This window comes from Akanthomyces muscarius (assembly GCF_028009165.1).
Source record: "Akanthomyces muscarius strain Ve6 chromosome Unknown contig_18, whole genome shotgun sequence".
NCBI lineage: Eukaryota > Fungi > Ascomycota > Sordariomycetes > Hypocreales > Cordycipitaceae > Akanthomyces > Akanthomyces muscarius.
In genome coordinates, this window is record NW_026611618.1 from 1999154 (window position 1) to 2026811 (window position 27658).

Sequence of the window (27658 nt, forward strand, 5' to 3'; positions counted from 1 at the left end):
CCGCCTTTCCTCTTCCGCAAGACCGAGGCCGGGCTTGTCTTAGTTGGGCCAGGACACGGTGCATGTAGCTTCAAACGACGAGACGCATCTTGAAATTTGCTAGCTTCAAAGTCGGGTATATAGAAACAACAAATGGCCGAACTTATTTTAGTATAGACACGGCGCCACGCGGAGAGCAGACGCTAATTAAAAGGTATTCAAGAAGAAATATCCGTAAATCATCCTTCGTATCCACGTATCCAAAGCCCACACGCCCAGCTACAGCAGATAGCGATAGTCGGGCGCGTTGTCGCCAAGGTCGTCCCTCTCCTCCTGCGTCAGCGCCGCGGCCGCATCAGGGGGCAGGCGGTCGCGCTTCCTGTTGGCGCTCCAGCACATGTAGCCGTAGACGCCGCAGGCCGTGGCCGAGAGGACGAACCAGGCGAGGCACACGCTGTAGCCGGGGATGAAGCGGGGCGAGTCGCGCTGGAGGAAGACGTAGACGGCGATGATGCCGCCGAGGTTGCCGAAGCCGACCTGCCAGGCGCTGCCGATGGCGCGGCGGTGGTGGCCGCCGAGGTTCATGTTGAACCAGCAGACAATGATGGGCATGGCCGTGTAAGCGCCGCTCGCGATGAGGAAGAGCGCGGCGTACTGCACGTCGGTGTGGTTGTGGACGGCGAGGAGGATCGCGAAGCCGGCGATGGCGACGGAGATGGCGACAATGGCAAAGGTCAGGCGGTGGCGGATGCGGTCCGAGACGTAGGCAATGGCCATGGAAAAGGCAAAGGCGACGGCCCAGGGCGGGACGCTGCGCAGCTGCGTCTCAATCTTGCCGTAGTGGAACGTCTGCAGGATGCCGGGCGCAAAGTAGGCGTAGCCGTAGGCGGGGACGATGATGCCAAAGTAGGCGAAGCCGCCGGCGATGACCTTCGGGTCCTTGAGGACGTTGAGGACGTCGCGGAGCTTGATGGGCCGCTCGATGGCGTGACTGCCCTGGTCGGCGGCGAGGCGGGCCTGGACGTAGCGGCGCTCGTCCTCGGACAGCCACTTGACGTCCTCGGGGAAGTCGGGGAGGAGAAAGTAGATGAAGAAGCTGACAAAGACGGTGATGGCGCCCTCGATGATGAAGATCCAGCGCCAGCCCTTGTAGCCGCGCAGGCCGTCCATGTTGCCGATGGCGGCGGCGAGGAGGCCGCCAAAGGCGCCGGCGAGGGTGGTGCTGTTGAAGAAGAAGGAGTAGCGCTTCTGGGCCTCGGAGCGCTTGTACCACATGCCGATGAGGTAGAAGGCTAAGCACATCAAGTCAGTATGGATTCGAATTGCGCATATTTGGAGTCACGTTGGAGGGGGCGGGGGTTTATAATTTACCTCCGGGAAACATGCCCGTCTCGAAAACGCCGAGAAAGAAGCGCGTGGCCAGCAGGCCGCTGTAGTTTGTGACAAGGCCCTGCATGATGGTGGTGAAGCCAAAGAGCAGCATGTTGATGGACAGCCAGACGTGGGGCTTGAATTTCTTGAGCAGAATGTTGGAGGGAATCTCAAAGAGGCAGTACGGGACAAAGAAGATGACGAGGGCCGTGTTGTACTTTGTGCTGTCGGGGTTGCCGGGCTCTTCGAGGTTGAGGTCCTTGGCGAGGTCAAAGACTTTGGCATTGGCAATGTTGACGCGATCTGGGTAGCGCAAGTCAGCAGGTGCTGCAGTATGCCGTGCAGTGGGAGTATGAATGTACCTAAAAAGGCCAAGAGGTACATGATGCAGAGAAAGGGCACGACGTGCAGGTCAATCTTGGTGAGGATGCGGCGCTCGGTGGTGCCCGCGGGGACGGGCACCTCGTGGACGGCCGGCGCGGCCTCGAGGACGGCGGCATTGTCGTTGGAGGAGTCGTTGAGCGAGCCACTGCTCGTCTTTTCGTTGGCGACGGCGACGCCCATGGTGAACGGAGGGGGGAGGGTTCGGTGAGGAGTGCCAGAGTCTCGTTCCTCGGGTGTGGTGATGGGCTAGACAGGCTCGGAGTCGGGAGAGTGAAGGCGAGAATTGGGAATGGCAGCTCTCATTCTTTTTATTCACTAGCTCTGCGACGTCGGTGCTCGAGCTGATGGCTCGTTGGGTTTAGCTTCAACTCGGGCTGGAGGCTGGAGGCTGGAGGCTGCTTGTGGGTGTGGGTGTGGATCTGGTGGCGCCCTAGCAGTGCCTGGGGTGAGTTGGGAAGGCCGCTGTGTCGCGCTGTCATTTGGTGATTTCACCCTCTCACGCCTCTAAAATACGGATACTTGGTGCTTCGGTAGGGGGTAGGTAGTTATGGATTCCCCGCGGGCTGATGATTTCTTGTGGTGGCTTGCCCCGCGCCCAGCTTTCAGTTCCGAAGCTCAGTGCCGAGAAAACAAGCTTCCCAGCCAAAAAGGGCCCTGCCAAGTGCAAAGAACGGGACAAGAAAATTGCCAAGCCAACTGGTCGAACGGCTAGATTCCGCCCCAGGCGTATCACACCCCGTTCCGAGCGAGTACTGTGCGGCCAGTTGATGCCAACCTGTTGAGTCTCAGTGCAACCACAATGAACATCACCACTGCCGACACTTCCGGAAGACAGAGCGGCTGCCCTAGGTATACTCAGTAGCACTGTGTTCTTCCACTCGCTCGGTGGAAGTTGTGGGGACTGAGATTGTCCATGAACTGAATCTACAAGGCATCTGTTCCTTGTGGCAACACCCCAGGGTTCCCTTTGACTGTCTTGCTCGGTTACTGCCTCCGCGGGCCCCATCCTGCCAATATCACGGGAGAAGCATCCGTTTGCTGTAATCGCAACCGTTTCTCTAGCGTCCGCTCGTTATTGTTTTTTTTCTTGTGCTTTTCAGCTTTGACCCGTCAGCCGCAGGTTTTGCTCCTCCACCTGGCAGAATTTGCCGCTCCAACTACAAATCGTGGTTAGGCACCACCAGCAGTAAGCTTCCCCGTTCGAGTGGGCTTTTTTTTCCCCGCCGTTATATTAGCGACGCTTATTTAGCCCATCTCGCCACTGGTTCGAAGAGCAACGAGACAACTCTCTAGATCGAGTCGCGGGCGCAATGCCGCCTGTCTGGAAGTTGGCGCGCCAGCTTCAAGCGTTTTCGTTTGCCAACTACATGCATCTGCTGCACCCAATTCTGCACTGTGAACATACTTGAGCACTGTACATAAAGCAAGCATTTTTTTTTCCAGATGCCAATCTCCAGCCCTGCCCGCCGCAAGCCACCCGCCGCCAGTGACTCTTTTGTCCAGCCAGTCCAGCCCATGTTCCGACCCGACGCCACCGGTTCCAGCTTTTTGTCTCTTTGTTCCGACACCACACCGCGCTCCCGCATTGGTTCCAAACACGAGAACGGGCATAGCTGCAACTGCCTGATAATTAGCCGGGCTGGTCCCAGATTGTTCCTCTTTGCAGTTCTAGAAGCGCCTCTTTTTCTCTCCATCTCCATTAGGCTCCCCCAATATATACAAGCTTCACCCGTCGCATCTCCCCCACGCCTTGGCGCCGCCCTGTCCACAACCTCGCTTCCCTATGCATCCACCGCGGCGATCCGGGGTTGTTCTGAGCCTCTCCTAGCCGCTGCTTTCCATTCATGACGGCCTTTTGCCTCTGAGAATACTTTACTGCTTTTTCAATCGCTGATTCCATCGGCAACTCGCCTGCCCTACCGCCGGTGCCGTCATGTTCGGCATTGTTGCGACAAAGGCGCCCACCGCAACATGCATGTCGCATGCCGGGATCGACGCTACCACTGCATTGCAACCCACGCGACTTGAGCCGCATGGTTCTATGTATTCATGCCCAATGTAGTAGGAGAGTTGCGAATGAAAGCAAAGTCTGAATTATGATCCTGATAGCTTGCGTTGCACAGCATGGCATGCGATCGCCTGCAAAACACTAATTCCATCAGATATGGGTTCGCGTAGATATGATGGAATGGCCATGCGTAAGGCGCAGAGCTAGGCCGTTCATAGTAGCCCAATACACTGAATGCATACTCCTGGCCTGTCGTTTGCTATTTCCAGCACATTTTCCCATTCATACAGTTCAAACTGCGTGCCCTCACGGCCAGCCACCCCGCCAACCTTCACTTCCAGCCCGTCCCTACACCTACGCGCACTCGCATCAAAGAAACTTTGCCAATTCACACGCCATCCTCACCTCTCGCATACCGACACTAACATGGCAAGCCGCACCTCGACAAAGAACCCCACTATGCAGGCCGGTGTTTGCATCCTCCATCTGAGCGCCAGGTGAGAAGCCATAAACACGCCCGCTAGCCACCCAAATCACCCAGATTCATAACCCCCGTGCTTTTCCTCACTATTCACTCATAATACCGTGAAAATTAGTTAATCCGTCTGACTATATATTTCGTTCACTCATTCTTCACCTCTTCTCTCCTCTCTCCTCTCAGTTACTGTCGGCTCTGTGGCTCCTGTCCTGCTCCTGCTCTTCGGAATAAAGCACGCGTTAGCATAACATCAGCAACACACCCTTCAAAGTTGGGTGAATTCCGCCTCTGCACTTTCACCTCCTTTTCCTGGCCTCAACTTATTTACTTTGGGGCTGTGTGTGCAATTCGCCGATGATGACTGAGGACGCAGGTTTTCCGGGCGGCCTTTACTCGCATGACTTTTACGATGCCATGGGCGCGGCCTGCAGCCATGAGGAAAGGTTCCCCTCCGACTTGACTGACAGCGACTACGTCGCGCCCGATCTTTACGGTTCCAATGAGGAGTTTGCCTCTCCCATGGACTTTTCGGACATTCTCGAGACGGGGCAGGATTTCAAGAATGAGCCCGACGACTTTGGCGCACGCAGCTGGTCCTGGACGGGCCAGTCAAGCGGCCATGGCAGCGCCGGTTCCGCACAGGACCAAGTCCACATGCCAGGCCATCTTCAGAGGTAAGTTGAGAAAGCAGTAAAGTGAATTCTGCGGAGGAATTGAATAACGGCTGACACTCTTTGCATCAGTCACCAGTTCTTTTCTTTTCAACAACAACAACAGCAGCAGCAAACGCTTGAGCCCATCTTCCCGGGCCAAATCACACCTCCTCCTACACATCAGCCACAGCAACAGCGCGTCTGCAAACAAGAATATATACCAGGCCAAGCTCCTGCAAGCCACTCCTACAGCCACCCTGCTACCCTCAACAGCGTCATTGTGCCTCAGTTCAACTCTCAATTTAGCGGCCTGCCAGTCATCACCCCCCAGGTCCCCGTGCCCGCTGCAGCAGCAGCACCGCCGTCGCCAGCCTCGCCAGTCCGGCGCAGACGGCCCTCGTCATATCCCTCTTCCTCTCTCTCGCCGCGTCCCGCTGGCGGCAGGGTCTCCAAGCCCAGGAAGCGCATCATCAAGCAGCAGTCAAGCAGCCGCAAGGTCGACATGACGCCTCGTCAGCAGGAGCTCATCGAGCTCGTCAATGCGCAGGGCACGGGCGTGTTCCAGCAGCACATTCCGTCCGCCGAGGTGGCGGCCGCCAACCACGCGGAGCTGATGCGCGCGCACTCGAGGAAGCCCGAGGACTGCACCACGCCGGCCACGGACCGGACGTTTCCGGCCACCGATGCCGAGAAGCTGCGCTACGTGCGCGACATGTTTGAGGCCGTCTGGGACTGGTCAGACTACAGCGAGATGGCCAAGACGCTGGGCGCGGAGAGCATGAGGCTGTGGCAAGAGGCCCTGAGTCTCCCGCCCGACGATCCGAGGAAAGCAGCACTGTTGGAAAATATCCCCTCGCGCGCATGGCAGCAGAAGAAGGTCCTGAGCCGCGTGCTCTCCGACTACGTTGTCGAGGAGATTTGCTGGCGGTTACTTGTAAGTCGGTCCCGCACACCGTGCCTTGCCGGATCCAGCGCAGCAAGCTGACAGAAACGTGCTCTCTTTGCCAGAAATTCGCCCAAGATGCCCAGCAGGGCATCCCGACCGTCGACTACTGGTCCGGCGCGGACGGGGCCTAGGAGTCCTTCCCGTCGTTTCAGTCCCGCATGGACGTTGTCTGCGACGGCCTGCGCGCGTCCAAGCAGCTCGTCAAGTCGCTGCTCAGCACCGGCACCGGCTGGTGCAGGCGCATCGCCAACAACCCAAAGGGCGAGTACACGCACAAGGTCAACAACATGAAGGTGAACCGCCGCAAGGACGAGCGCCTGCGCGAGGCGACGAGCTGCCAGAGAAAGAAGGAGATGTAGTCGGACAGCTTGCATTTGGGAAAAGGTTTCTGGCCTATACTTGGTCTTTTGACTACTTTGTGATGATGAAGAGTTTTGGGAAACCTGGGTCTTTTTTTCACTGTTTGATGATGACAATGGGTTACGGGAAATTTGGGTCTCTTTTTCGTTGGGTTTTGGGTTATCGGGATGACTGCCAGCGGTGCAGCAACACGCCAACTAGCATGATCTAGACAGCTTTACATATTTTAACTTTTACGAGAATGGTAATACCATACTGATGAATATTATATTATCATAATTTCTGCTATCAAAAATAGTAAAACAACGCTATGCAATTTTTAATGATGAACATCGGCCCCGGTAGACTCAGCGTGCCTAGTGGTGCCTAGCGGCTTGGTGACAAATCGACTGCGCTCCCACCCATCGATATCATCCACATACGTCTCCCGAATGAGCTCGTAGCGACCAATCTTGGGAAGAATCTTGGTCCAAATCAGCCAGTACACACCACCCGCGCCCAGGACACCAAAGCCCACCACGCAGTGGATCCAGTACGGCAGGTTCTCGTACACATTCTGGCCCTCTGAAGGCGGCACAAACGGCGCCACAACCAGGTACACGTTGCTGAGGCAGAAAAAGGCGGCGACGGGCAGCGTGGCCTTGAATGGGGGGTACCAGTTGCGCTTCTCCTTGTTGCGGTAGAGATAGACGAGCCCGGCACCGACAAAGGTGTTGATGATGGCGAGGGGATACGAGATGAGGTTGAGGACAAAGTTGTAGGCGTCGCCCGATGGCGGTGCAAGCATGGTGATTGTGGTGATGGCCCAGTGCTCAAAGAGGCCGGCGAGGGGCGCGTTGAAGGGCCGGTTGCTGGCCCAGAAGCGCGAAAAAGGCAGGACGCCCTCGCGACCGAGCTCCTGCACCAGGCGGCCCTGGGAGAAGATGACGGAGAGGACGTTGCCAAAGGCGGAGAGGGCGACAAAGACGGAGAGGGCGCGCTCGGCGGACTCGCCGTACATGTTGCGGAAGAGCGAAGCGGCGACGAGGCGCTTGGACTCGAGCATCTCCTGCTTGGAGACGGCGGCAAAGTAGGAAATGTTGGCGAGCATGTAGAGGATCGAGATGGTGCCGATGGCGAGGGGCGCGGCGCGCTTGAGCGTGTGGGCCGGGTTCTTGGTCTCGGAGAGGGCGTAGTTTGCGTTGCTGTACCCGACGTAGCTCCAGATGACGTTGTACAGGGCGGTGACGATGCCGTAGGCGCTCGAGTTGGTGCCCTCAAAGGCATTGTGGAAGCTGTTGTTCTCGCGGACCTTTTTCAGGTTGGCGAGCGGCGCGACGATGATGAGGACGATGACGAGGATCTTGATGACGCCGAGCGTGTTCTGCAGGCGCACGCCCCATTTCAGCGCGCAGCCGTGGACGAGAAAGGCGGCGGTGAGGCAGGCGAGGGCGATGCCGCGCTGGTTCCAGCGCGTGACCTCGACGCGGGCGGCGTGCAGGATGTACTCGCCAAAGATGACCGAGTTGCCGGCGGCCCAGCCGAGCAGGACGACGTAGCCGGTGTAGACGCAGGTGGTGAGGAAGCGCGGGCGGCGGTAGACGAACTCGAGGTAGTTCTTCTCGCCGCCGTTGCGCGGCATGGCGGTGCCAAACTCCATGTAGACGGCGGTGCCAGCGGCGGCGATGAGCATGCCGACGACCCAGATGAAAAGCGTCAGGCCGACGGAGCCGCAGAGCGAGAGGATGGTGGCGGGCGTGGCGAAGATGCCGGTGCCGATGATGCGGTTGAAGATGAGGAGCGAGGCCGAGGGGATGCCGAGCTGGCGCTTGTTGTCGCGGGCGATTTGGTAGCGGGCTGGTTGATGTTAGGAAGGCATCGTCTTGGTGGGTGAGGGAGGCAAAACTCACAGCTCTCGACATCGGAAATGTTGCCGACGACACCAACTTCAGTGTCGCTGGCCGCTTTGAGGGGCGTCTGCGCGCCAGACGGCGTGTCGTCCTTGTGGGCAGACATGGTCGTCGCAAGTCGAAGGAGACCCCCACGAGAGGAGGAAGGGAGGAAGGCAAGAGAAGAATAGTCCGGGAATAGCTATGAAGAGTGATTCAAGACACTGGGGGAGGTGAGCGGGAGCTACAGAGTATTTATCAAAAGAGATTGCACCATAGGTACAAAAGTCTGGGTCTCCATCTGCAGCTTTCTCCAGGACTTGCCTGCCATGAGTCGGCGGCTCCGTTGGGAGGAATCCATAATGGTATTGCACCATTTGGCAGCCGTTGGCGGCGTGCAAGCTTAGGTTTCCAGGCTTGACGGGCAGAATGGGCCCCCACGGCCTGGGATCCGCTTGGCGAATTGTGCCATCGCACCCTGCAGTTGAATAATGGGCGCACGAGCAGGCTTCTAGAAGGTGAAGATGCTGTGGTGGAGTTGAGACGAAGAAGTTTGCATCGAGCTAGTCGTTGATATACACCCGGCAGCCGTCTTGGTCACTACGATATATCAACCACATCAGCCTAAAAGTCGCCGTGATATTGTACAAAACTACAACTGTACCGCATGCCGGCATGAGAATTCGGACGAAAAAATTCCATCTTGCATTTTTTATTGTTTCTGGCAATATTCTACAAGGGGCCAACGCCGCATTACTAGCATGGACGATGACGCGATCGTGGCTGGACCCAGCACGGCCAATCACAGCGCCCGCCTCAGCAAAATTTCGCTGGGCGGGCTCCACCTCGAGAGGGTACCTGGACGCAGAGTTTCGGGCCTGTTTTTTTTAATAATGTTTAATTTTGTACTTCATGGGTGAGCGAACCTGCGACGCTCTTTGGTGGCTTGGTGGCTTGCAGTGCCTGTTTAGTGGATGCTCTTGGATTTCCAGGCAAAATCAGCGGTCCTCATCTCTTATTCGGATCCCGCTGCAGCACGCCAGCTCGGAAAGCTCAGCCGGCGCGCCGCCACCACATCGAGCCTCATTTTTTTGCGTCCAGCCACCACGTGCCGTTCACCAGCAAACGCTCTTCATCTACTCGGGTAATTGTTAATTGATAAGTTGGGATCATCCTTGTCCCGTCAGCTCCATCCGCGAGTATCCGCTCCCACAGCTGAGGCGAGTTTCATCCCGCCCCCAGTTGCTTGGCTTTTGCGTTTCGCTGCTACCGCGCATTGGCGCAAAAACACAAGACGTCGCCCTTGTTGCGTGATTCTCCCCGGCCGGGCGCGATCCTCTCGGCAAGGACGCCACATGCTCAATGTAGAAGCCTGGGCCGTTTCCTGTCACTGTCTGAAGCCCACTTGTCAGTGTCACCATTTCCATGCAGAACTCGCCTCTCAGCCTCACCCCCGTCACACAATTTCACCACATGATGCACCTTTTCAGGTCTAAGTGTAATCCGAATGATATTATGACTAGCTGCATGCCCATGCAAGCAGACGCCCACTATTAACCTCTTCCTTGCGAAAACAATAACCCATTGTCTTTGCTGAATGCGTTTGACGCCTGTCTATATATATAGTCCCGATGTATCGTCAGAGTCGTAAAGGAGAGTCGTAGACCAGCCACAAAAATGGCGTGGTCGGTCAGATAACAATAAAAAAACAACGCTTGATTATACAGTCTTTTTGACTTTTTTCCTTGCTTCGACCTTGGAAAATTCCAAAATGCAGCAGCACATGTCCGCCTCGATGGTATGTACCATGAAATCGAAGGAACAAAGGCGCGCCCCAGCTTAGGCCGCAGCGCGCAGGCTCGTGATGGGCACGGGCTGGCTCAGCTTGTCGCAGGTGACGACGCGGTTCGAGTAGATCTGCCCCATGGTCCAGTTGGGGTTCTGGTACGTCGTCTCGTCGCAGCGCAGGTCCAGCACGGCGCTGCCCTCGGCCCAGAAGCGGCTGCCCTCGGGGCAGTCCCACGTCTGGTTGATGGCGAGCGTCGTCGCGGGGCGCGAGTAGCTAAACGTGCCGCGCTGCGTCTGCTGGCCCGTCGCGGGGTCGGTGCAGTTGTAGTCAATGTTGCCGTAGTAAAAGTCGGACAGCCAGGAGGAGGCGGCGCTGCACTGGTACTCGTAGTCGACGGCGGCGTTGGCGAGCGTGAAGTTGACGTAGCCCCACGAGTTCTGGTGCGCGGGCGTGGAAAAGGTCCAGCTGGCGTGAAAGTCAAAGTCCTTGATCTGGAACGCCGTCACCTTGGTCGACTGCGACGTGCAGGCGTTGTTGTCGGGGCTGCTGGCGGGGGCCGCGAGCGCCGCGGTGGCAAAGAGGGCAGCAGTGAGGCCGTACATGGTGTGATGACGCGCTGTAGAGAGGGTTTGGGTGTGTGTAGGGGGTATATGGATTTGTTGGATGTAATTGCTTGCTGAAGAGAGTGTTTAAAAAGAGGGCAAAGCGGTCTTTATATATCTTGTTTGTATGTGAAGAGTAAAGTGCCAAAGAACAACAGAGAGGCTGCACGGACTCCCCCTTCTTATACATTTTGTCTCAACGCCCAACCGACAGGGTTTCCCTCCGAAGCGCCGTGACTCCCGAAAAGAGCAGCAATCGTCAAGAGTGGCGCAGCCCACTCTCCAAGGGAAAAAAGCTCAGAGACATTTGTTCATGCGCAAAAAAACACTCCATTGTCAAACCGTACAGCGATATCCCGCCCGCAAGGTAGCATTTGGCCAAGCTTATGACGTCGCACCGACTTCGTATTTGGGGCGCACTAGCCCAGCCCACACCGCAGGGCCAGGGCCCAGCGAATCGTCCATGATACCCGCGCCGCAGGGTCCTCGTCGAGCTTGTTTCTTTCCTGCTCTGTTGCACAGCTTATTGCCTAGATTGACCCTGCCGCCAAAGTTGCCCAGTAGCCCTGCCATGTAGACTGAAAGTGCCGGGCCGCACGGGCATACCGCCGCCACTCTGTACCCTCCCTTCTTCCCTCCTTCTTCCCTGGGGGGGCCTCCCAACCTCCAACGAGGAACCTCGACTGCCGCGCTATTTCATGCACGCACATTCTCAGCTCCCACGGACACGCGGCTGGAATGGCTATGCAGAATAACCATAATTTTTCTCCTTAGACACGGAGAAAACGAACTCCCCTGTTTCGGGGCATTTCCATAATTTCTCCGGCGTTCGACCGTCTCTGTTCGCGGTTTCTCGCGTCAAGCGCATTCCATGCTAGCCAACTAACTTAAACTACTTAGACCCCTGGCTGCCCAAGAATAGATCACCGCGATCGGCGGGCCGAAAACTCGTATTGCATCTCTCCGGGGGGGTTAAATCATCGTCATTGCCCGCAGGTTCTATAATTATCCCCGCCTTAGCTGTAGGGCAGAAGTAATTGTCGGTCACCTGGAAAGCGACTCAACCGTGATGCCGCCCTTCTTTGGACCCTAGCTGAAATTATGCAGGTTGCCGAGACGCACAAACTTGAGCGCAGCCCGCAGCCATGCAGACCGGGCCAGGGTGCGCGCTGGTAATAAGTCTCCATCGGTCACAAGAGAGCAAACGATCCTCTCGTGTCCGCCGGTCGAACGGTATTCACCTCAGCTGCCTTCAGCCTGCTCATGTCAGCTCGTGAAGAACGCATACAAGATATTCTCACTTCAGTCGCATTCGCGAAATGATGCGAGGCCTAGCACTGCCCATGTACATGTCTCCCGTCGCAAGTTTTTCTTCTTCTAGTCCGTACTTCGCAAACAATGCAAGTCCGTCGTGGTCCTGTCAATTGCCACTGTCTTTCATATCACGTTGTACCTGGGAATTGCGCAAGACAGAATGCCGGTGTACTTTCTTCTCTTTGGGTACATTACAAGACACCACGTTATGAACGGGTGGTGCATGTCGCAGGCACCTCTGCTGTGTTACACACTTTGTAGCACTCAGCAGTCATGCACGTATTGCTGCTGCCGTGTCATGTGTCAGGATCCATCTGGAAGCTTGCGAATTGCCACATTGGGGTTTGCCGAAAGTTTTGACATCACCACTGGATGAAAGTGGTGTGTTTTGCCATGTACCTTAGGAGCTGGGGGGTGGCAAAAAAAAGGCCGGCGCCTCTTAGCCACTATAAAAGAAGGAAACTAGAGAAAAATAAGAAAGATGACGTAAATAAGGAGATGCAGGAGGAAACAGGAAGAATAATAAAAATAAGAAGATGGGGAAATATTGATAGTTTAAGAAATAATAAGCTGATGCTTCCACTACTTTGAGCGGCGTCTTTTTTTTGTCACACATTTGAGGAGTTTGTTGCGCCGCGGAGGCATCTAGCGGGGTCATAGCTATGCAGTTTCCGGTTGCGATTATCAATTAAAAATATTCCAATGTATGGTCCTACATATGGGCCAAGTCATCAAAATTCCTGTCTCGTATGCTTGCAACGTAACCTGCATCAGCTTCGACTCAGTCGTGCCGGCTGTAGGCCACCCACCGTTGCATCGTAGGTACAGCAGAATGGGTAATAAGACATCGTTGATATAAGTCTCCAGTTTCTTTATTGCGTTTTCGCTGCAAAAGATGCAGAAAAATCGTAATAGACATGCATGCGCTGGTAGTAATGCCGATTTTCAACATCATATCATGTTCCACACACACTTATAGCTCAGCGCCGTTGGGAATAATTCAACACTCGCCACGCCCACCAATGCAATCCGAGTACTAGCTTTTGCCTTGAAAATTACCAGATTCCCCAGCGAATCCGAGATATGGCACCTGCATGTCGGGAATCCAAACACCATCTCCAATCTTCTGGCTAAGCCGCACGTGAACCTACTCCATTGAATGCAGCGTGCGCCGGCCATGATTGGCAGCCCGCTAGTGATGTGCGGCTCGACGAAGTGCCACGTCCATTTCCCATCGTATTTGGACTGCGCAATGCATCTTCTGCATCTAGGAGGACGAGAAACCACTTTCGCGTCATCCTTACGCCTTCGACTGTTCAGATCGCCGAGTCGCCGACATGACGTCACCGCCAGACCTCACGACGTATCCTCGCCCAGACTTTTCGCGCCGGGGTTTGCGATGGGAGTCCCTGAACGGGCCTTGGGACTTTTTATTCGACGATGAGGACGTCGGTCTTGATGCAAAGTGGCATCTCCATGGCCTCCCTGCTTCTGTGACGCTGTCGACCAGTGCTAGTCATGACGACGATACCCTGGAGTTCGATGAGGTTGGCGATCGCGTCACGCAGAGCATCGTATCTGGAACGCAGGAGCGCCTCAGTGAAAACACGCTTCATAAAACATCTGGTACATCTGAGAACGCAAAGACTACTATCCAGGTGCCTTTTGTATTCCAGTCGCCGGCCTCGGGCATCAACGAGCGAGGAGTGCACGAGGTGTTCTGGTACGAGCGTGAGATCAAGGACCTACGCGACACTAACGACCGAGACCGTCGAGACTCAGTCTTGCTCCGATTTGGCGCCGTTGACTACCAAGCAACCGTATGGGTCAACGGCCGTTTCTGTCGGCAGCATCGCGGCGGTCACGTCCCATTTGACGTCGACATTACCGATGCGCTCAACTGCGCGCCTGGTCAAGCCTCCCATCGAGTCACCCTGCGCGTGTACGATTCTGCCTACGACCTCACGCAGCCACGCGGTAAGCAGTACTGGGGCGCCAAGCCTGAGAGCATCTTTTACACGCCGTCTGGCGGCATCTGGCAGAATGTGTGGACGGAAGTTGTCCCTCGCGCCCGTATCGCGGATAGCTCCCAGGGCACTGTGCTGCGCTCGAATGACATCAAAGAGGGGATGTTGCACGCCACCATTGGCGTCCTCGGACGCAAGGCGGGCGAGAAGCTAGATGTTGAACTAAAGGCCTGGCACAAAGGGCAACTCGTCTCCATGTCAGCCAGGAAGACGCTGCCAAAGGAAACTAGTTCGGTTGAGATCGATTTAGACATGAAACTTCCCGGGAGCTCTGTTGAGAAGTACCAGGAGCCTTCTGGAGAAGTAAGTGGCAAGTTGAACAGCAACATGCTTGTGTGGTCTCCGGAGAACCCACTGCTCTACGGCCTTAGCATCAGGCTCTACAACGCGAACGGTGATCTCGTCGACCTGGCCGAGACACATGTTGGTATGCGATCCATCGAGTGGTCAGACGGCACATGGAAGCTCAACGGCAAACCGTACTTCCAGGCACTGGTCCTGGACCAAGGCTACTGGCCTGAGACGTTCATGACGCCGCCGTCGGCCGACGCCCTCAGGCAGGACATTGAGCACGCCAAGCGCATGGGCTTCAACGGCTGCCGAAAGCACCAAAAGGTCGAGGACCCCGTCTTTTACCACTGGGCCGACAAGCTGGGCTTCCTGGTCTGGGGCGAAATGGCCAGCGCGTACAAATTCAGCAGCGAGTACGTGGAGCGGTTCAATGAGGAATGGACAGAGGCTGTCAAGCTGGTCATCAACCACCCCTCGGTCGTGACGTGGACCCCCGTCAACGAGAGCTGGGGCTACCCCGCGCTCCACGACAATGTGCAGCAGCGAAACCACATACGCGCACTATACTACCTTACCAAGTAGGCGACCAAGCTTTTTGTCCCCGATGAGATATGTTGGTGGCACCGTGCGGCTAACAGTGCACCAGATCGTTGGACCCGACGCGGCCCATCAACGACAACTGCGGCTGGCAGCACGTCGAGACTGACCTCACCACGTTCCACGACTACAGCGACGGGCCGGAGCTGGCCAAGACGTGCGCGGATCTGCGCCTGATTCTCGGCAAAAAGGCAGACAGGGATGTATTTGTCCCCGAGATGCCGGGGCGAGACCCCGGCGCCAAGCACAGCGACGGCAGGCCCATCATGTGCACCGAGTTTGGCGGCGTCAACATTGCTGCCGCAAAGGCAAGCGAGGACGATCGGGACTGGGGCTACACCACAGCGCAGAACCCAGAGGAGTTGCTGAAGCGCATCGAGCGACTGATGCGGGGTGTCGTGGAAGGCGGCCACTGCTGTGCTTTTGTGTATACTCAGCTGTGGGTGTTTTCTTTTACAATATATGTGGTACATTGTGCGAGCTAACAACGATCAACAGGACGGATATCGAGCAGGAAGCAAATGGTCTGTACACGTTTGACCGCAGGGAAAAGTTGAGTGCAGCCCAGGTAAAGGCTGTGATCCATGGGGCCCTCAAGGTATTCTACGACAGAGTGGCCAAGAATTTGTAAATTGCCATGTTTTATACAAGCAATCAATATTATCGACGCTCCCTTGGTTTTTCTCTCTGGTAATCGTTCCAGTGACAAGACATGAGATTCCGTGGTGAGGTTCCATCTGACTGAGTTTGTCGTTATGGCATAATAGCATAGATCAGGCTTCTGGTCATGGTTGACACTGCAAATGCTCAGAACCAAGCTTCGTTGTGATATTACACCTAGACTGATTTACCAACATTGGCGCTCGGGGGAAGTAGTAGAGTATTCTCGGATCGTGGCGCGTTCATTAAGAGAGAATTGAATTTCCCGATAGGAGCGATAATGGTTGGGATTATAGCAATGGGTTGGCAGCATCGTTCGGCGAGGGGTAGTTACAAACTGCCCTCTTGAAATGCGCGACTATTGATGGGGTTACCACCAATCAGCTGTAGTTCTAACAAGCGCTAGCTTCTTCTGTTTGCAGCCGTCAGCAAGAGAGATGACCACAAAGCCGAGTATACGGTCGGAAAAGTTTTACCGTAGAGGATGATTCTCTACTAGTTGAGCTGCAATCCTGCCGTCGAACGAATCTCACGACCAGTTTGATACTGGTGAGCTTTCCTGAACGACGGTCTTTGGGACATCGCAAGTGAATTACTCCACGAAGCTACGGGGCCAGGGCAAGAATTAGAACAGCTCTACGAAGTACTTTGTCTCTTGATATTTTGTGGTGTGACGTCTTACTGTGGCGTGTCTTGCCGTGACGTACTATGTCTCGCACCAATGAAAATATCTACACACGTTAATCAGCTCCTAATAGAGAGGCGCTCTGTTTCCACTACTGGTACTACTTAATCTTGACAAGCCGTCTCGACAAGTTTAGAGGGTTTATCCTGTTAGATTCCCATACTTGGTTTGACAATGATTAAGTCGTGCTATTATCCAGCGATGGTGGTGTCTGCCCTATGCTCGTCCTGTTCTGGATTTCCTATTTAGACTCTACAAGGGTAGGTTGTATCCCTTTGGCTGTGCGAAGCCTACACCTAGGTCACTCTATCCACTCTTTAGATGTACCAGAGAGTACGGCTTTCTAGTGCAAATAATCCCTGTAGCGCGGTAGTGTGCTGTATTTATTGAATTGCCTGCTACTTTGACTTAGGTGTAGATCGCTGCAGAACGTAGGTCCCTTCTTAGATACGACTTCTCGTTTGTTAACATCCTTGTAGAGTACAAAAGTGTAGGCTTCGCACTGCCAAAAGGATAACAACTATCGAGACAAGATTCAATTAGGTGTTAGCTGAGCGGGCTAGGCCCTGAACAAGTGTCCGTCCGTGATTCATGGATTGCGCCAAAATCCAGTTTGGAGATGACGCAGAGAGAGACACAACAGTAAAATGTGACATGGCGAGACACAGTACGGTAAGACACAGCAAAGCGAGATAACAGTAAGACATGTCACAGCAAAGTACGTCACAGTAAAACAGGCCACAGTAAGACGTGCCGCAGGCTATCTATACTGGGATATTTTTACATAAATATACAGCGCCGTCTCTCTGGTCCTACCTCTGACCTACTTGGATAGAGAACATTATACTCTGCTACCATCAACAAAATGTCTTCCCAAAACAGTACGTACTCATATCAATGCCGTCATCAAGCCAGCCAACACTAAATGGTATTTATAGCAGACCAGGCCGACTCCTCTCAAGCCCTCAAATGCGTTGAGTCTCGCCTTGCCAACGAGGAGGATCGCACCGCACTTATCAGCAGAATCAACGCCGTCATCGCTTTCAACATCGGTAGTGAATCTTGGTCTGTCGATCTCAAGCAGACGGGCACAATTTCTAAGCCTGCAAGCGAGAGTCGCGACAGTATGTTTCCACTGCTAGTATTGTCTCGTGTTCCTCAACATACTAATACTGGTGGTTCTCTACCGAATAGTGACTATAACTGTCTCTGACGAAGATTTTATGAAAATACACAACAAGAAGCTCAATGCTCAGATGGCAGGAATGCAAGGCAAACTTAAATTTGATCCTAAAGATATGGGACTGCTTCACAAAGTGGCATACTTGTGGTAAATTAAACCTCTACTGTTGCTCCTGGCGACGATTCCAACAAAGAGCGACTTGTTGTATAAGACAACTCTCGCGTCAAGAGACCTCAGCATCAGTTCAGGCGTACGCCATCTATAGCTAGACTGAGAAAAATAACAAAGATTCAACAACCAAAGAACCGCGTATGATACACATCGTGACACCTCGGTACCAACCATGTCAATTCAGCCGGTGACATAAGACGATACTCAAGTCTCCCAAATTATTATCATAAGTCACAAATCATAGATTCGCCGACTCGAAACGACGATAACAAGCGATTTCTCTTCGGATTGTCTCAACAAGGGGCAAGGAGATTCCTCGTAGGCTCAGCCGCCCTACTCTAATCCGTGACAAGTAGTCTGTACCCTGTCCGGACACTCGGTATTGGGCGCCATATTTGATCAGATATACAGGGGCTGGTATTGAAACGAGTCAGAATGCCCTGGCTGAGCCGTAACAAATTAATTTGATGGCCGGCACCAATGCGCAGGACGGGAGAGCCGTCAATAAAATCGGATTGAATTGCGTCGTTCTGTTGTTACAACGCCCTAACCAGTTACGTCGGTAACGGTGAAATAGGACCTAAAAAGCCATCGTCTTTCACTTTCAATTAATTAGGCTATACATAAAAAAATTACTTGATATCTTTAAGAAAAGTGGGATACTAGGCTTAAGACCAAAGGTGGTTAGAACTTAGGCTTTACCATGTGCTCTTACCGGCGTGGGGTTGGTCGTCCATCGCGGGGCATCGCCAGAAAAAAAAATGAACCACCAGACAATCATCCCTCTCATCCCAGTTCCGCAGCACATCACTCAGAAGCGGCGCAAACGCAGCCATGGGCAAATCGTCCAAAGACAAGCGTGATGCCTACTACCGCCTAGCCAAGGAGCAAGGCTGGCGAGCCCGCAGCGCCTTTAAGCTGCTGCAGCTCGACGAGGGTGCGTCCACCACCACCGCCGGCACCACCCCTCCAGTGCGCCGCCATTGAGACTACATTTCAGCTAACTTTTTCTTTTTTTAATTCACAGAATTCGACCTGTTTGCCAACGTCTCTCGCGTCGTCGACCTCTGCGCCGCACCCGGATCCTGGTCGCAGGTGCTCTCGCGCGTCCTCATCAAGGGCGAGAAATTCGGCCGCGCCGCGTGGCAGGACCGCGAGGCCCGTCTGCGGCAGCAGATGCTCGGCGTGCTCCCCTCCGACTCCGACGAACAAACCCAGAGCGAGCTGCGCCGCAACCTCGCCGCGCAGCACGCCGCCTCGAAGCCCCGCGACGACGTCAAGATTGTGTCGATTGACCTGCAGCCCATTGCGCCGCTGGCGGGCATCACGACGCTGCGCGCCGACATTACCCATCCCGCCACGGTCCCGCTGCTGCTGTCCGCGCTGGACCCGGACTATGCGCGCGACGGCGGCGACGGCAAGGCGACTACCCCCGTGGACCTGGTGCTGAGCGACGGCGCGCCCGACGTGACGGGCCTGCACGACCTCGACATCTACGTGCAGTCGCAGCTGCTCTTCGCGGCGCTCAACCTGGCGCTGTGCGTGCTCAAGCCGGGCGGCAAGTTCGTGGCCAAGATCTTCCGCGGGCGCAACGTCGACGTGCTGTACGCGCAGCTCAAGATCTTCTTTGAAAAGGTCGTCGTCGCGAAGCCGCGGAGCAGCCGCGCGAGCAGCGTCGAGGCCTTTATCGTGTGCGTGAATTTCAGGCCGCCGCCCGGGTTCCGCGCGAGCCTCGAGGAGCCGCTGGGCGTCGGGGAGCGGCTGAACACCATGGTCGAGGCGCGCCAGCGGCAGATGCCCGTAGTGGCGGCGGGCAGGATGCAGGATGCGGCCAGGGCGACGTGGGATTGCGCGGTGGGCGGCTGCGGACACGGGCTCGACTACGATGCGGTGGAGGAGAGACCCGTGTATGATGACGGCGACGACGAGGCGACGGACACGATGCGTACGGCGACGACGGACCCGAGTAAGCGCTGGATTGCTCCGTTTATTGCGTGCGGCGACTTGTCCGCGTTTGACTCGGACGCTTCCTACACGCTGCCCGAGGACTATGTCTCCCTGGATCCGGTGCAGCCGCCGATTGCGCCGCCGTATAAGCGAGCGATTGAGATGCGGGCTGCCCTGTCCAAGGCCGCTAGATAAACTATAAAAGAAGAAGAAGAAGAAATCATATAAACAAATAGACACCCCAAGATATACCCGAAATTACTACTCCTGCTACAATTTTCTTTTGCCTTGCAGAGGGGTGTTTTGAAGTCGAGAGCGCATTCGTCGAATCCAGAACAATGAAACACATGAATAGACTCTTGAAATCTTTCCCCGAGTCTAGCAAGACGGAATGAGGCGCAAGCCCGCAGAGATTTAAAATATGAAAATGAAAGGGCGAATGAGATTGGGCAAGGCTGGCCTCGAGGTACACTACCATATTCGAGAACCAGCATTGAGAGGGTGCGGACTACTTTGCGTAGCCAGACGTGACGAATAAAGAAAAGGCATGAGCTCATGAAGTATGCTGTGGAATAGAGTTCCGATTTTGCCGTTGAAACCTGGAGGCGTCGCTTAGTGGTCCTCGGGAACGTCCTTGACACCGTTGCCGGGCATCTCGAGCACGACAAGACCGGCCGAGGGCCCCTCGTCGAAGCCGAGGGCGCCAAGCTCACGCTGGTACATGCGCGCCGCGGCCGAGTCGTGGGTCATGAGGACGAGGCCGCGCAGGTTGGGCCAGCCGTCGACGACCTCCTTGAGGGCGCGCATCATCCACGAGGCGAGGCCGCGGCGCTGGTAGTCCTCGAGGATGAAGACGTCGGTGAGGTAGGCAAAGGTGACGTAGTCGGTGACCACGCGGCACAGGCCGGCGAGTTTGCAGTTGGGGCCGGACGTTTCGCGGGGGAGGCCACCGTTGCCTTTTTTGTCTCTCTGTCAGCCGCGATCTGGGGGAAGAGGGGGTTTTCAGGAAATCTTGGGTTTTGGGAAACAGAACGGGGGTCTTACTCTTCATCTCGGCGGCCGTGTCGGGCACAGAGTAGATGGCCAGGGTCATGCAGTTGGAGAGCATCTTGCGCATCTGGTCAATGTCGAGGGGGTCGTTCCACCACATGAGGTCCGTGTCAAAGATTTCGTTGACGGCAAAGGGGTCGAGAAAGGTCTTGTCGGTGCTGAGGAAGAAGCCGTCGCGGGCCCAGTAGCGGGCAGGGCCCTCTTGCTGGAGGGGAGCCGACTTGGACGGGCCGGCCTGGGCCTGGGAGGAAGCTGCTTCGGCGGCCATGGCGAAGGGTATGTGTGTGAGTTTGTTGGTGTTTTACAAAGGGTTTTTGCAGGACTGCACTAGAGCTTGCTGTGATCTGCGGATGGATTGCTGGTAGACGAGAGGCAAGGTATAGTAAGAGAATGTTTGGAGAGGGAGAGAAGAGCAAGTAGGTTTGTGCGGTAGTGAAAAAGGCAAAAGGTGGTTGAGGATGCGTCTACTTGTAGTTCTTGGACTAAAAGCTGGGTGCCTGGGGTACTACCGAACTACAGACTACAAGTTACGGAAAACGGCCCCGCTGACCTGTAAGAGAGCGGATCAGGGCCCCCTCCCATCCTAAAAAAACAATTCTGGAGAAGGAGTGTATTTACTTGCTGTTTTGAAACTAGGATGTGTCGGTTAGTAACGGGCGGTGGGGGGCGGTGTTTGTGATTGGGGATGTGGAAGCCTCGTGGTCTTGATTGTTGGCTCCGGGAGAAGAGCGATTGAGAGCTTGGGAACAGTGGTAGTAAAAAGAGAGAGAAGAGACTGGGAACGAGCAACGAGCAAAGGCCAAGCACCAGCTAGGCAGGCTCGGCGGGCGGCGGCGGCGGAGGAATCTGGGCACACAGTTGGCTGGGGTCAAGTAATACATGGAAGCGCCCCCCCGGTAGCCGGACCGCGGAGGCGCCGTTGGTGAGGACGAGTCCGGGGCGGCGCACTGTGTAGTTGGAGGTGCGTTTGAGGGAACCGAGGATTCCTGGTCCAAGTGTTGAAAATACTGGAAACATCATCTTCTACAGATTAGCGAATCTGCAAGGTCAATGACTCTTCGTCTCTAATCCTACGAAGCAGAGGCCAGTCCTTATCTAGGACGGCCATCCGCAGCGACCACTACTCCGGCACAGTCCCCGCCGTGGGCGCACTGTGCGTAGCCCTGCGCTGCAACTACTCCGTCCGGGTGCGCCTTGCTTGATCACGCCGACTGACAATCCGTCGACAAGGGCATCAAGAATGAGGGCGAAAGCGGCCAACCAACCAACCCTCGCAACGACGCCCTTATTCCGCTGAATGGCGGTTGTTTTTGGCGCTTGGAATCTTAAAGTGAATGCGAAACTCGATTGCCAAAGATAGGCTACTTTTGGTCGATTTCTATGGTACAGATTTCCGAAGCGGCCGCCGAGACGAGTTTTGGGGGTCTGATGGTGGGCAATTGATCCCATGGATCATGAAATCTTTTGGTGTTTTTTTTTTTTTCCTTGTCAGAGCGAAAAGTCGTCCGCGTCTTCTTCTCCACACTGACGATGGTGGGGCAGAGTTTTTTTCTTAGTGCTGTGCCTCTTCAGCCCAGACCCCAAGGCAATGTGTCGTAAAGAAAAAAATTCAAAAATTACTGGCATTGATCGATATGGTCATCTTCATCAATGATGGAATGTATTTTACGTATAGATGAAGCTCAATGGTCGAGAGTGCGACGCTGACCGTCCAGCCCGCAATACAAGACATCTCCCCCCTCTCTCCGGAAACCCGCCCGCATCTCAGATGAGAAAGCAGATCCTGGGCTACGCTTCCAACTTTCCAAGTCGCACACACACACACACACACACCGACCGGGTCTAGGCACGGGTCATGACTGCATAAACTATTGTTAATTACGAGGCGCATACCTTGCCATGCATAGGTACATGCCAACCGCAGCTACCCGTACCCGGTGCGTCAGTGGCAGCCTGTGCTGACCTGCATCAAGACAGCTCTTCTTCCGGCGCCTCCCAAAGGGGCAGTAGAGGTGAGAGAGTCGTCACGCGGACGGGGCCTGCTTGGCTGCAACCACACCACCACACCGCGACGCCAGCCACGCACTCTTTCTCGAGTCGCTCGCTGGCTGGAGGGCCTTTTTTGCTGAACCATCTTGGTCCCAGAGACCTGGTTGGCTGGTGTGCCACATACGGCCGAAGCCACATGACAACCTCTAGCCCGGCGCTTGCGACACGGCGAAGGCTTCTGGAACCGGTCATTCGTTTTGTTGTGCTCTAGCATTTTTTTCATCCTGGCCGATGACGGATGTGTTTATATTACTACGCAAATAATGTTCAAGTTCATGTAGGTGGGCGAAAGTCTACGCAGGTTTGCCCATGTTTGGCATTATCCACGCCACTAGATAACCGTACTTGATGAGTATGCAAAGTAGTTCGTCTAAAAAAAAAGCATTTAAAACGTATACAACGGGCAGGATTTCTATCTTTTATCTTTTGTAATTCAAGCTCAGGTTTGAGGACTTGCTTTCGTGGTGTTGACGTCGCGCGTCAAAAGTAATACTCTCACCTATAGGTTAGCTAGGCTCCAGAGCGACATGTTGAAGCAGCATCACGATAGAACATAGCAAACAGGCACATATATGCTTATTTTATTCGGAATAGACCACAAGTTCGCCTAACCCACAAGTATAACTGCTCCAGCACGACCGCTCGCCGTCAGTCGTGCATGCTCTAAATGAATGTACGCAAGGACAACGTCCTCAACATCTATATTATCTCTAAAGGAAAGCAGTAGAAAAAACACAGCCAAACTTGGAGAAACAATCGTACGGACTATACTTGTCTAGTGAGTGCCTGCTGCGTGGCATACCCGTAGCGAAACGAAACAGATTGCGAACAAGACTAGGAAAAAAAGGGTCCATCTCTGTCTCACGCCTCGTTTTTCCGCCATGGCTCATCGTGTCATATTTTTTGCGGCTTTCATCCAGGTCTCGGGTGCGTTCGTTTGAAGAGTCCCATCGCTGAATCGTAACCGCTGTTGTATCAGTGAAAATCGCAAAGAAAGAGAAAAGAAACCCTAGCTGTATCATTAGTAGCTGTCACGGTACCTCGGCCATGCCGTACATACCATCAACTCCAAACTCAATAAAAAAATTATTATTCAAAAAGCGTCTAGACGGGGGCGTTGTTGAACAGGTACGAGACGGACTCGCCGTTGTGAGTTCGGCGGATGGCCTGCGACAATCAGTAATGGTCTGCGGGTTTAGGCCTGGGCAACGTACCTCGGCAAGAGTGCCAGAAACGTCAATAACCTTGAGCTTCGGACAGCGCTCCGCCTTGTCGCCGACTAGAAAACGTTAGAGTTTGGCTCATCTACGCACGATTCAACATCAGCCACTTACGAGGGACAGCTGTGATATGTTAGCACTGATCAGCACACCTCAAGCCTAGGACAACTTACTGTTAGTCACGACAACGCCTGAAAGGCAAGACTGGTTGATAATTTCGATGGCCTTGCCGCTCAGAATGCCGTGAGTGACAATGGCGTAGACTTCCTTGGCGCCATGCTCGTTGAGAGTGGCAGCAGCCTTGGCCAGCTACACAGAGTGTTAGCACACGGCAGCCTTCCTTTTACTCAATGTGAATACGTACAGTTCCGCAGGTATCGGCCATGTCGTCGACGAGAATGGCGGTCTTGTCCTCGACATCACCAACGAGGACCATGCGGCCGACGACGTTGGGGCGTGGACGCTCCTTGTGGATCAGGGCAAAGGCCGTGTTGAGACGGTCAGCAATCGAGGTGGCGCGCTTCGCGCCACCCGCATCAGGCGACACAATGACGCAGTTGTCAACCTGCAGGTTCTCGCTGATCCAACGCAGCACCGACGGCTCGGCGTACAGGTTGTCCACGGGGACGTTGAAGAAGCCCTGGATCTGCGAGGCGTGGAGATCCATTGTGATGACGTGGTTCTACAGACAAGACACACCCTGGGTTAGCCGTCTGGCTTTCCTTTTTTTAGACTACAACGAGGCAACGGAAAACTTACGCAGCCAGACACTTGCAGCATGTTGGCAATCAGCTTGGCACTGATGGGCGCGCGCGATTTGTCCTTCTTGTCCTGGCGCGCGTAGGGAAAGTTGGGAATGACAGCCGTGATGCGGCGGGCCGAGGCGGTGCGGCAGGCGTGAATCATGATGAGAAGCTCCATAAGCCCGTCATTGACGTCGCCGGGAGCCGTCGACTGCAGAATGAAGACATCCTCGTCTCGTACCGACTCACCAATCGAAACACTGGTTTCTTGGTTGGAGTAGTTGAGACTCATGGTGTTGGCAATCTCAATGCCAAGGCTGCAGGGTATAGCGCGTTAGCAATCCACTCTCTCTTTCTCTCTCGCGTAAGCCGGGTATGCGTGTGCGTCCTGGGGCTGGCAAAAGAGGCTGATGGTTGCATGTGCCTGCTCACGGCCATGGTGCATCGAGGCGCGTTTCGCGGCATCAAGAGGAACCGCAATACACGTACCGCTTGGCCACCTGCTGGCTGAGCTGCGGGTGGGATGTGCCCGAAATAAGCTTAATCTCGTTGGCCATTTGGTCCAGCATGATATCGGTGTTGCTTTGAGATGGCTATCTCTCTTTTTTGTCTTGCTCGGTCTGGCGGGGCGCAGGGATTTTTTTTCTCTCACGTCGCGGCTCGGTAACGGAACCGGAATGAGGTGGTATGCTAATGCAACTAGGGAGCAAGTAATGGCGCGCTATTGGCTCGAGTGAACAAGCTCGGTAGAAGAAGCAGATGCAACCTTGCTCAGCCCTGTAGATGCGAATTGACGTTTGCGAGGATGCGTGGCGATATAATATACAGAGAGCGCACGTCAAGAGTCAGAGTTTTGCCGCATCGGATGTTTGCAAAGGCGGGCCGTGGACCCCGTACCGAGTCTAGGCCAGCAGCACCCGTAGCCGGCTTTACAGTGGTCACACAGTGGCTTGTACCTTGTTGCTTCAGTGGCTCACCACCCAAGCCAGACAGGCCATTGCCGCTGGAGGGTCACGTGCCGCACATGTGCAGGTCAAGCTGCAGCGGTAGGGGATATTCTTGTACATGCTCAAAACAGCTCCGATACATCAATGTATGTATGTTCGAGTAAACAAAACCACACATTCAGTGTATCTGCAATATGCCCTAGCCGAAACAGTGCAGCCCCCATTGGCGCTACTGCATACGTGGCTGCCTCGAGAACACAAGCTTCCCGCCTCCACGCCCATGTAGCACAACGGTTAAAGCTACTACCAACACTGGTGTCAACATGCTCAAAACCTGTCCTTCCCTGTCAACGTCACTAGGACACGCAAATCACACCTAGCGCCTCTTTGACTACAAAACCAGGGCCTCGTCGAAATGTGAGAGCTAAAAATGCATGTCTCAGATGCTATCGTCGACCCCAGCAGCAGCGCTCCCCCGTCATCACCGCCGCCAGCAGTTCGCCAAACGAAACGTTTGTTGACTCATGCCTCTTATTCTCCGGAATACATAAGCACCATGGAGACAGATTCCAGCTCGGCGACGCCGGAGCTACCTCTTCCCTCCCAATCCGTGCTGTTCGATGAGCAGTCCGTGCCTCCCAAGCTGCACCTGCTCATCGTCGCCACAGGGCCCCGCGATACCTCTTGGGCGCACGCGCTTATTGTGCGCTTGTCAAAGAGCCCCAACATCGAAATGCGCGCCGTTGTTGATGATGTTGTGCCTCGAATGACACAGACCATCATCGCCATGCAAAACATGAGCTTTGCGGTCGGTGCCCCAGACCGGCCTGAAGATGTCGAGTTTTACCGGGAGCAGGCATTTGACCTGGTAGAATGGGCCCATCTTCTCATATGCTTGCCCCTCGACGCTGACGGCATTGCCAAGATGCTTGCGGGAATCTCGGATACTCTGATCGGCGAGGTGCTGCGAGGCTGGAGCTCGCAAAAGAGCATCGTGTTGGTGCCAGGCATGAGCAAGCCAATGTGGTCCAATAACACCACCAGAGAGCACCTGGACAAGCTGCGTAATTCGGATAAATGGATACAAGTTCTTGAACCGATTCTGTGGCATTATGAAAAAAGGCCCAATGCGAAACGCGTGCCTAGCTGGAACTCTTTTCATCAGGTGTTGCGAATCATCCAAAATCGGGCCAATCTACTGGGCCTGGGCCGTGATTCTGGGGTCATCACACCAAACATCTCGTTGCGCTTCAAAGAAGGAGTCCAACTCCCGCAGCTGCCATCTGAAGTCTGGACCCTGATTCTCGAACATGCCAACGACTGGGAGCTGGCGCAGGCGCTGGGTATCTACACGTCACTGCCGCGGCCTCGGGCCTGGGTGCTGTCCCCCAAGGATGAGCTAGATCACGTCAGAGTATACGAGCACAAGTTGGAGAAGACTGCTCTGACCGGTACCAGCTCAGAAGTATGCAAAATGTTGTCCGAAGCACCGGGCGAATACAACAACCTGTCCGCGCTCTTCATCAAGGTACTGCTGCGGTTCGGACATATAGAAACGCTTGAGTATATTGAGTCCAACAGACCCGAGATGTTCATAGCCCTTGACGGAACCACGATTCCTACGAAAGTATCGTCATTCTTCCCGTGCACCAAGATGCTCCAGTACTGGAAACACAGCCAATGGTTTACTGATAGGCACATGTACGACGCTGAAGCAGTCGACGGAGCCTCTAGATACGGCCATGTGGAAATACTGGATTGGTGGTGGCGGCAGTCTGGGATGCCCCTGCGATACACCGAAACATCACTGGAGCAAGCCAGCGCCAACGGACACATTGCCGTTCTCCAATGGTGGCAGGATGCGGCCTTGCAAGACGACGCTGTCGTCCTGCGCCCTGGACGTGCTCTGCTATGGGCTGCCCAGCTTGGACGGGCGGACGTGCTGCAGTGGTGGCACTCATCGAAGATAGCCGCCTCCAATGCAGACAATGTGATCAACACGGCCTGTCAAAACGGGCATGTCGATGTGCTCGAGGTCTGGCGCACCGCAAAGGGCGACGGTGGGATATACGTGGACGAGGTAGATGTCATGACGGCAACGGCGTACGGTCACGCGCCGGTGCTGGAGTGGTTGCGCGGCTTTTCTCGCGGGCTCCTGCCCGGCATGAGCGGCTGCGGCCTGCCCATTGAGTTCCAAGTCTGTGATATTCAAGCTTGTCTGCAGCGTAATTCGAGAGAGCAGAGAAGAGTGCGAGAGTGGTGGGCCAAGAACGGCATACGACCTGCCGCGACGGCCAACGAACGATCGAGAGACATTGTGCGGCTGTAAGCGACGA

General features: G+C 54.9%; 11 protein-coding genes across 12 annotated transcripts; 6 read left to right on the forward strand and 5 right to left on the reverse strand.

Annotated features, from left to right (window-relative positions):
• Nucleotides 1-258: 258 nt before the first annotated feature.
• LMH87_009126 (uncharacterized protein) lies at nt 259-1914 on the reverse strand (the record flags this gene model as incomplete). The annotated part of the gene is made up of 3 exons (XM_056202407.1): nt 259-1271; nt 1351-1653; nt 1713-1914. The coding sequence occupies 3 exons, from the start codon at nt 1912-1914 to the stop codon at nt 259-261; spliced, it is 1518 nt and encodes a 505-aa protein (XP_056056974.1).
• Nucleotides 1915-4574: 2660 nt separating this feature from the next.
• LMH87_009127 (uncharacterized protein) lies at nt 4575-5950 on the forward strand (the record flags this gene model as incomplete). Its single annotated transcript, XM_056202408.1, has 3 exons — nt 4575-4894; nt 4964-5807; nt 5882-5950. The coding sequence occupies 3 exons, from the start codon at nt 4575-4577 to the stop codon at nt 5948-5950; spliced, it is 1233 nt and encodes a 410-aa protein (XP_056056975.1).
• A 27-nt stretch (nt 5951-5977) lies between these two features.
• LMH87_009128 (uncharacterized protein) lies at nt 5978-6178 on the forward strand (the record flags this gene model as incomplete). Its single annotated transcript, XM_056202409.1, has 1 exon — nt 5978-6178. One exon carries the CDS (start codon nt 5978-5980, stop codon nt 6176-6178), a length of 201 nt encoding a protein of 66 aa, XP_056056976.1.
• A 320-nt stretch (nt 6179-6498) lies between these two features.
• On the reverse strand, nt 6499-8174 carry LMH87_009129 (uncharacterized protein; the record flags this gene model as incomplete). Its single annotated transcript, XM_056202410.1, has 2 exons — nt 6499-8015; nt 8069-8174. The coding sequence occupies 2 exons, from the start codon at nt 8172-8174 to the stop codon at nt 6499-6501; spliced, it is 1623 nt and encodes a 540-aa protein (XP_056056977.1).
• A 1712-nt stretch (nt 8175-9886) lies between these two features.
• Nucleotides 9887-10438, reverse strand: LMH87_009130 (uncharacterized protein; the record flags this gene model as incomplete). The annotated part of the gene is made up of 1 exon (XM_056202411.1): nt 9887-10438. One exon carries the CDS (start codon nt 10436-10438, stop codon nt 9887-9889), a length of 552 nt encoding a protein of 183 aa, XP_056056978.1.
• A 2651-nt stretch (nt 10439-13089) lies between these two features.
• LMH87_009131 (uncharacterized protein) lies at nt 13090-15298 on the forward strand (the record flags this gene model as incomplete). Its single annotated transcript, XM_056202412.1, has 3 exons — nt 13090-14648; nt 14717-15106; nt 15166-15298. The coding sequence occupies 3 exons, from the start codon at nt 13090-13092 to the stop codon at nt 15296-15298; spliced, it is 2082 nt and encodes a 693-aa protein (XP_056056979.1).
• Nucleotides 15299-16877: 1579 nt separating this feature from the next.
• LMH87_009132 (uncharacterized protein) lies at nt 16878-17346 on the forward strand (the record flags this gene model as incomplete). Of its 2 annotated transcripts, none has more annotated exons than XM_056202415.1 (3): nt 16878-16893; nt 16951-17136; nt 17207-17346. In XM_056202415.1, 3 exons carry the CDS (start codon nt 16878-16880, stop codon nt 17344-17346), a joined length of 342 nt encoding a protein of 113 aa, XP_056056980.1. The 2 variants fall into 2 exon arrangements, with proteins under 2 accessions (XP_056056980.1, XP_056056981.1); XM_056202416.1 differs by having other exon boundaries at nt 16954-17136.
• An 854-nt stretch (nt 17347-18200) lies between these two features.
• On the forward strand, nt 18201-19508 carry LMH87_009133 (uncharacterized protein; the record flags this gene model as incomplete). The annotated part of the gene is made up of 2 exons (XM_056202417.1): nt 18201-18303; nt 18394-19508. The coding sequence occupies 2 exons, from the start codon at nt 18201-18203 to the stop codon at nt 19506-19508; spliced, it is 1218 nt and encodes a 405-aa protein (XP_056056982.1).
• A 417-nt stretch (nt 19509-19925) lies between these two features.
• Nucleotides 19926-20631, reverse strand: LMH87_009134 (uncharacterized protein; the record flags this gene model as incomplete). The annotated part of the gene is made up of 2 exons (XM_056202418.1): nt 19926-20269; nt 20358-20631. 2 exons carry the CDS (start codon nt 20629-20631, stop codon nt 19926-19928), a joined length of 618 nt encoding a protein of 205 aa, XP_056056983.1.
• A 2885-nt stretch (nt 20632-23516) lies between these two features.
• On the reverse strand, nt 23517-24944 carry LMH87_009135 (uncharacterized protein; the record flags this gene model as incomplete). The annotated part of the gene is made up of 7 exons (XM_056202419.1): nt 23517-23579; nt 23627-23691; nt 23747-23755; nt 23806-23941; nt 23997-24314; nt 24392-24692; nt 24865-24944. 7 exons carry the CDS (start codon nt 24942-24944, stop codon nt 23517-23519), a joined length of 972 nt encoding a protein of 323 aa, XP_056056984.1.
• Nucleotides 24945-25878: 934 nt separating this feature from the next.
• Nucleotides 25879-27651, forward strand: LMH87_009136 (uncharacterized protein; the record flags this gene model as incomplete). Its single annotated transcript, XM_056202420.1, has 1 exon — nt 25879-27651. One exon carries the CDS (start codon nt 25879-25881, stop codon nt 27649-27651), a length of 1773 nt encoding a protein of 590 aa, XP_056056985.1.
• Between the last annotated feature and the right edge of the window lie 7 nt (nt 27652-27658).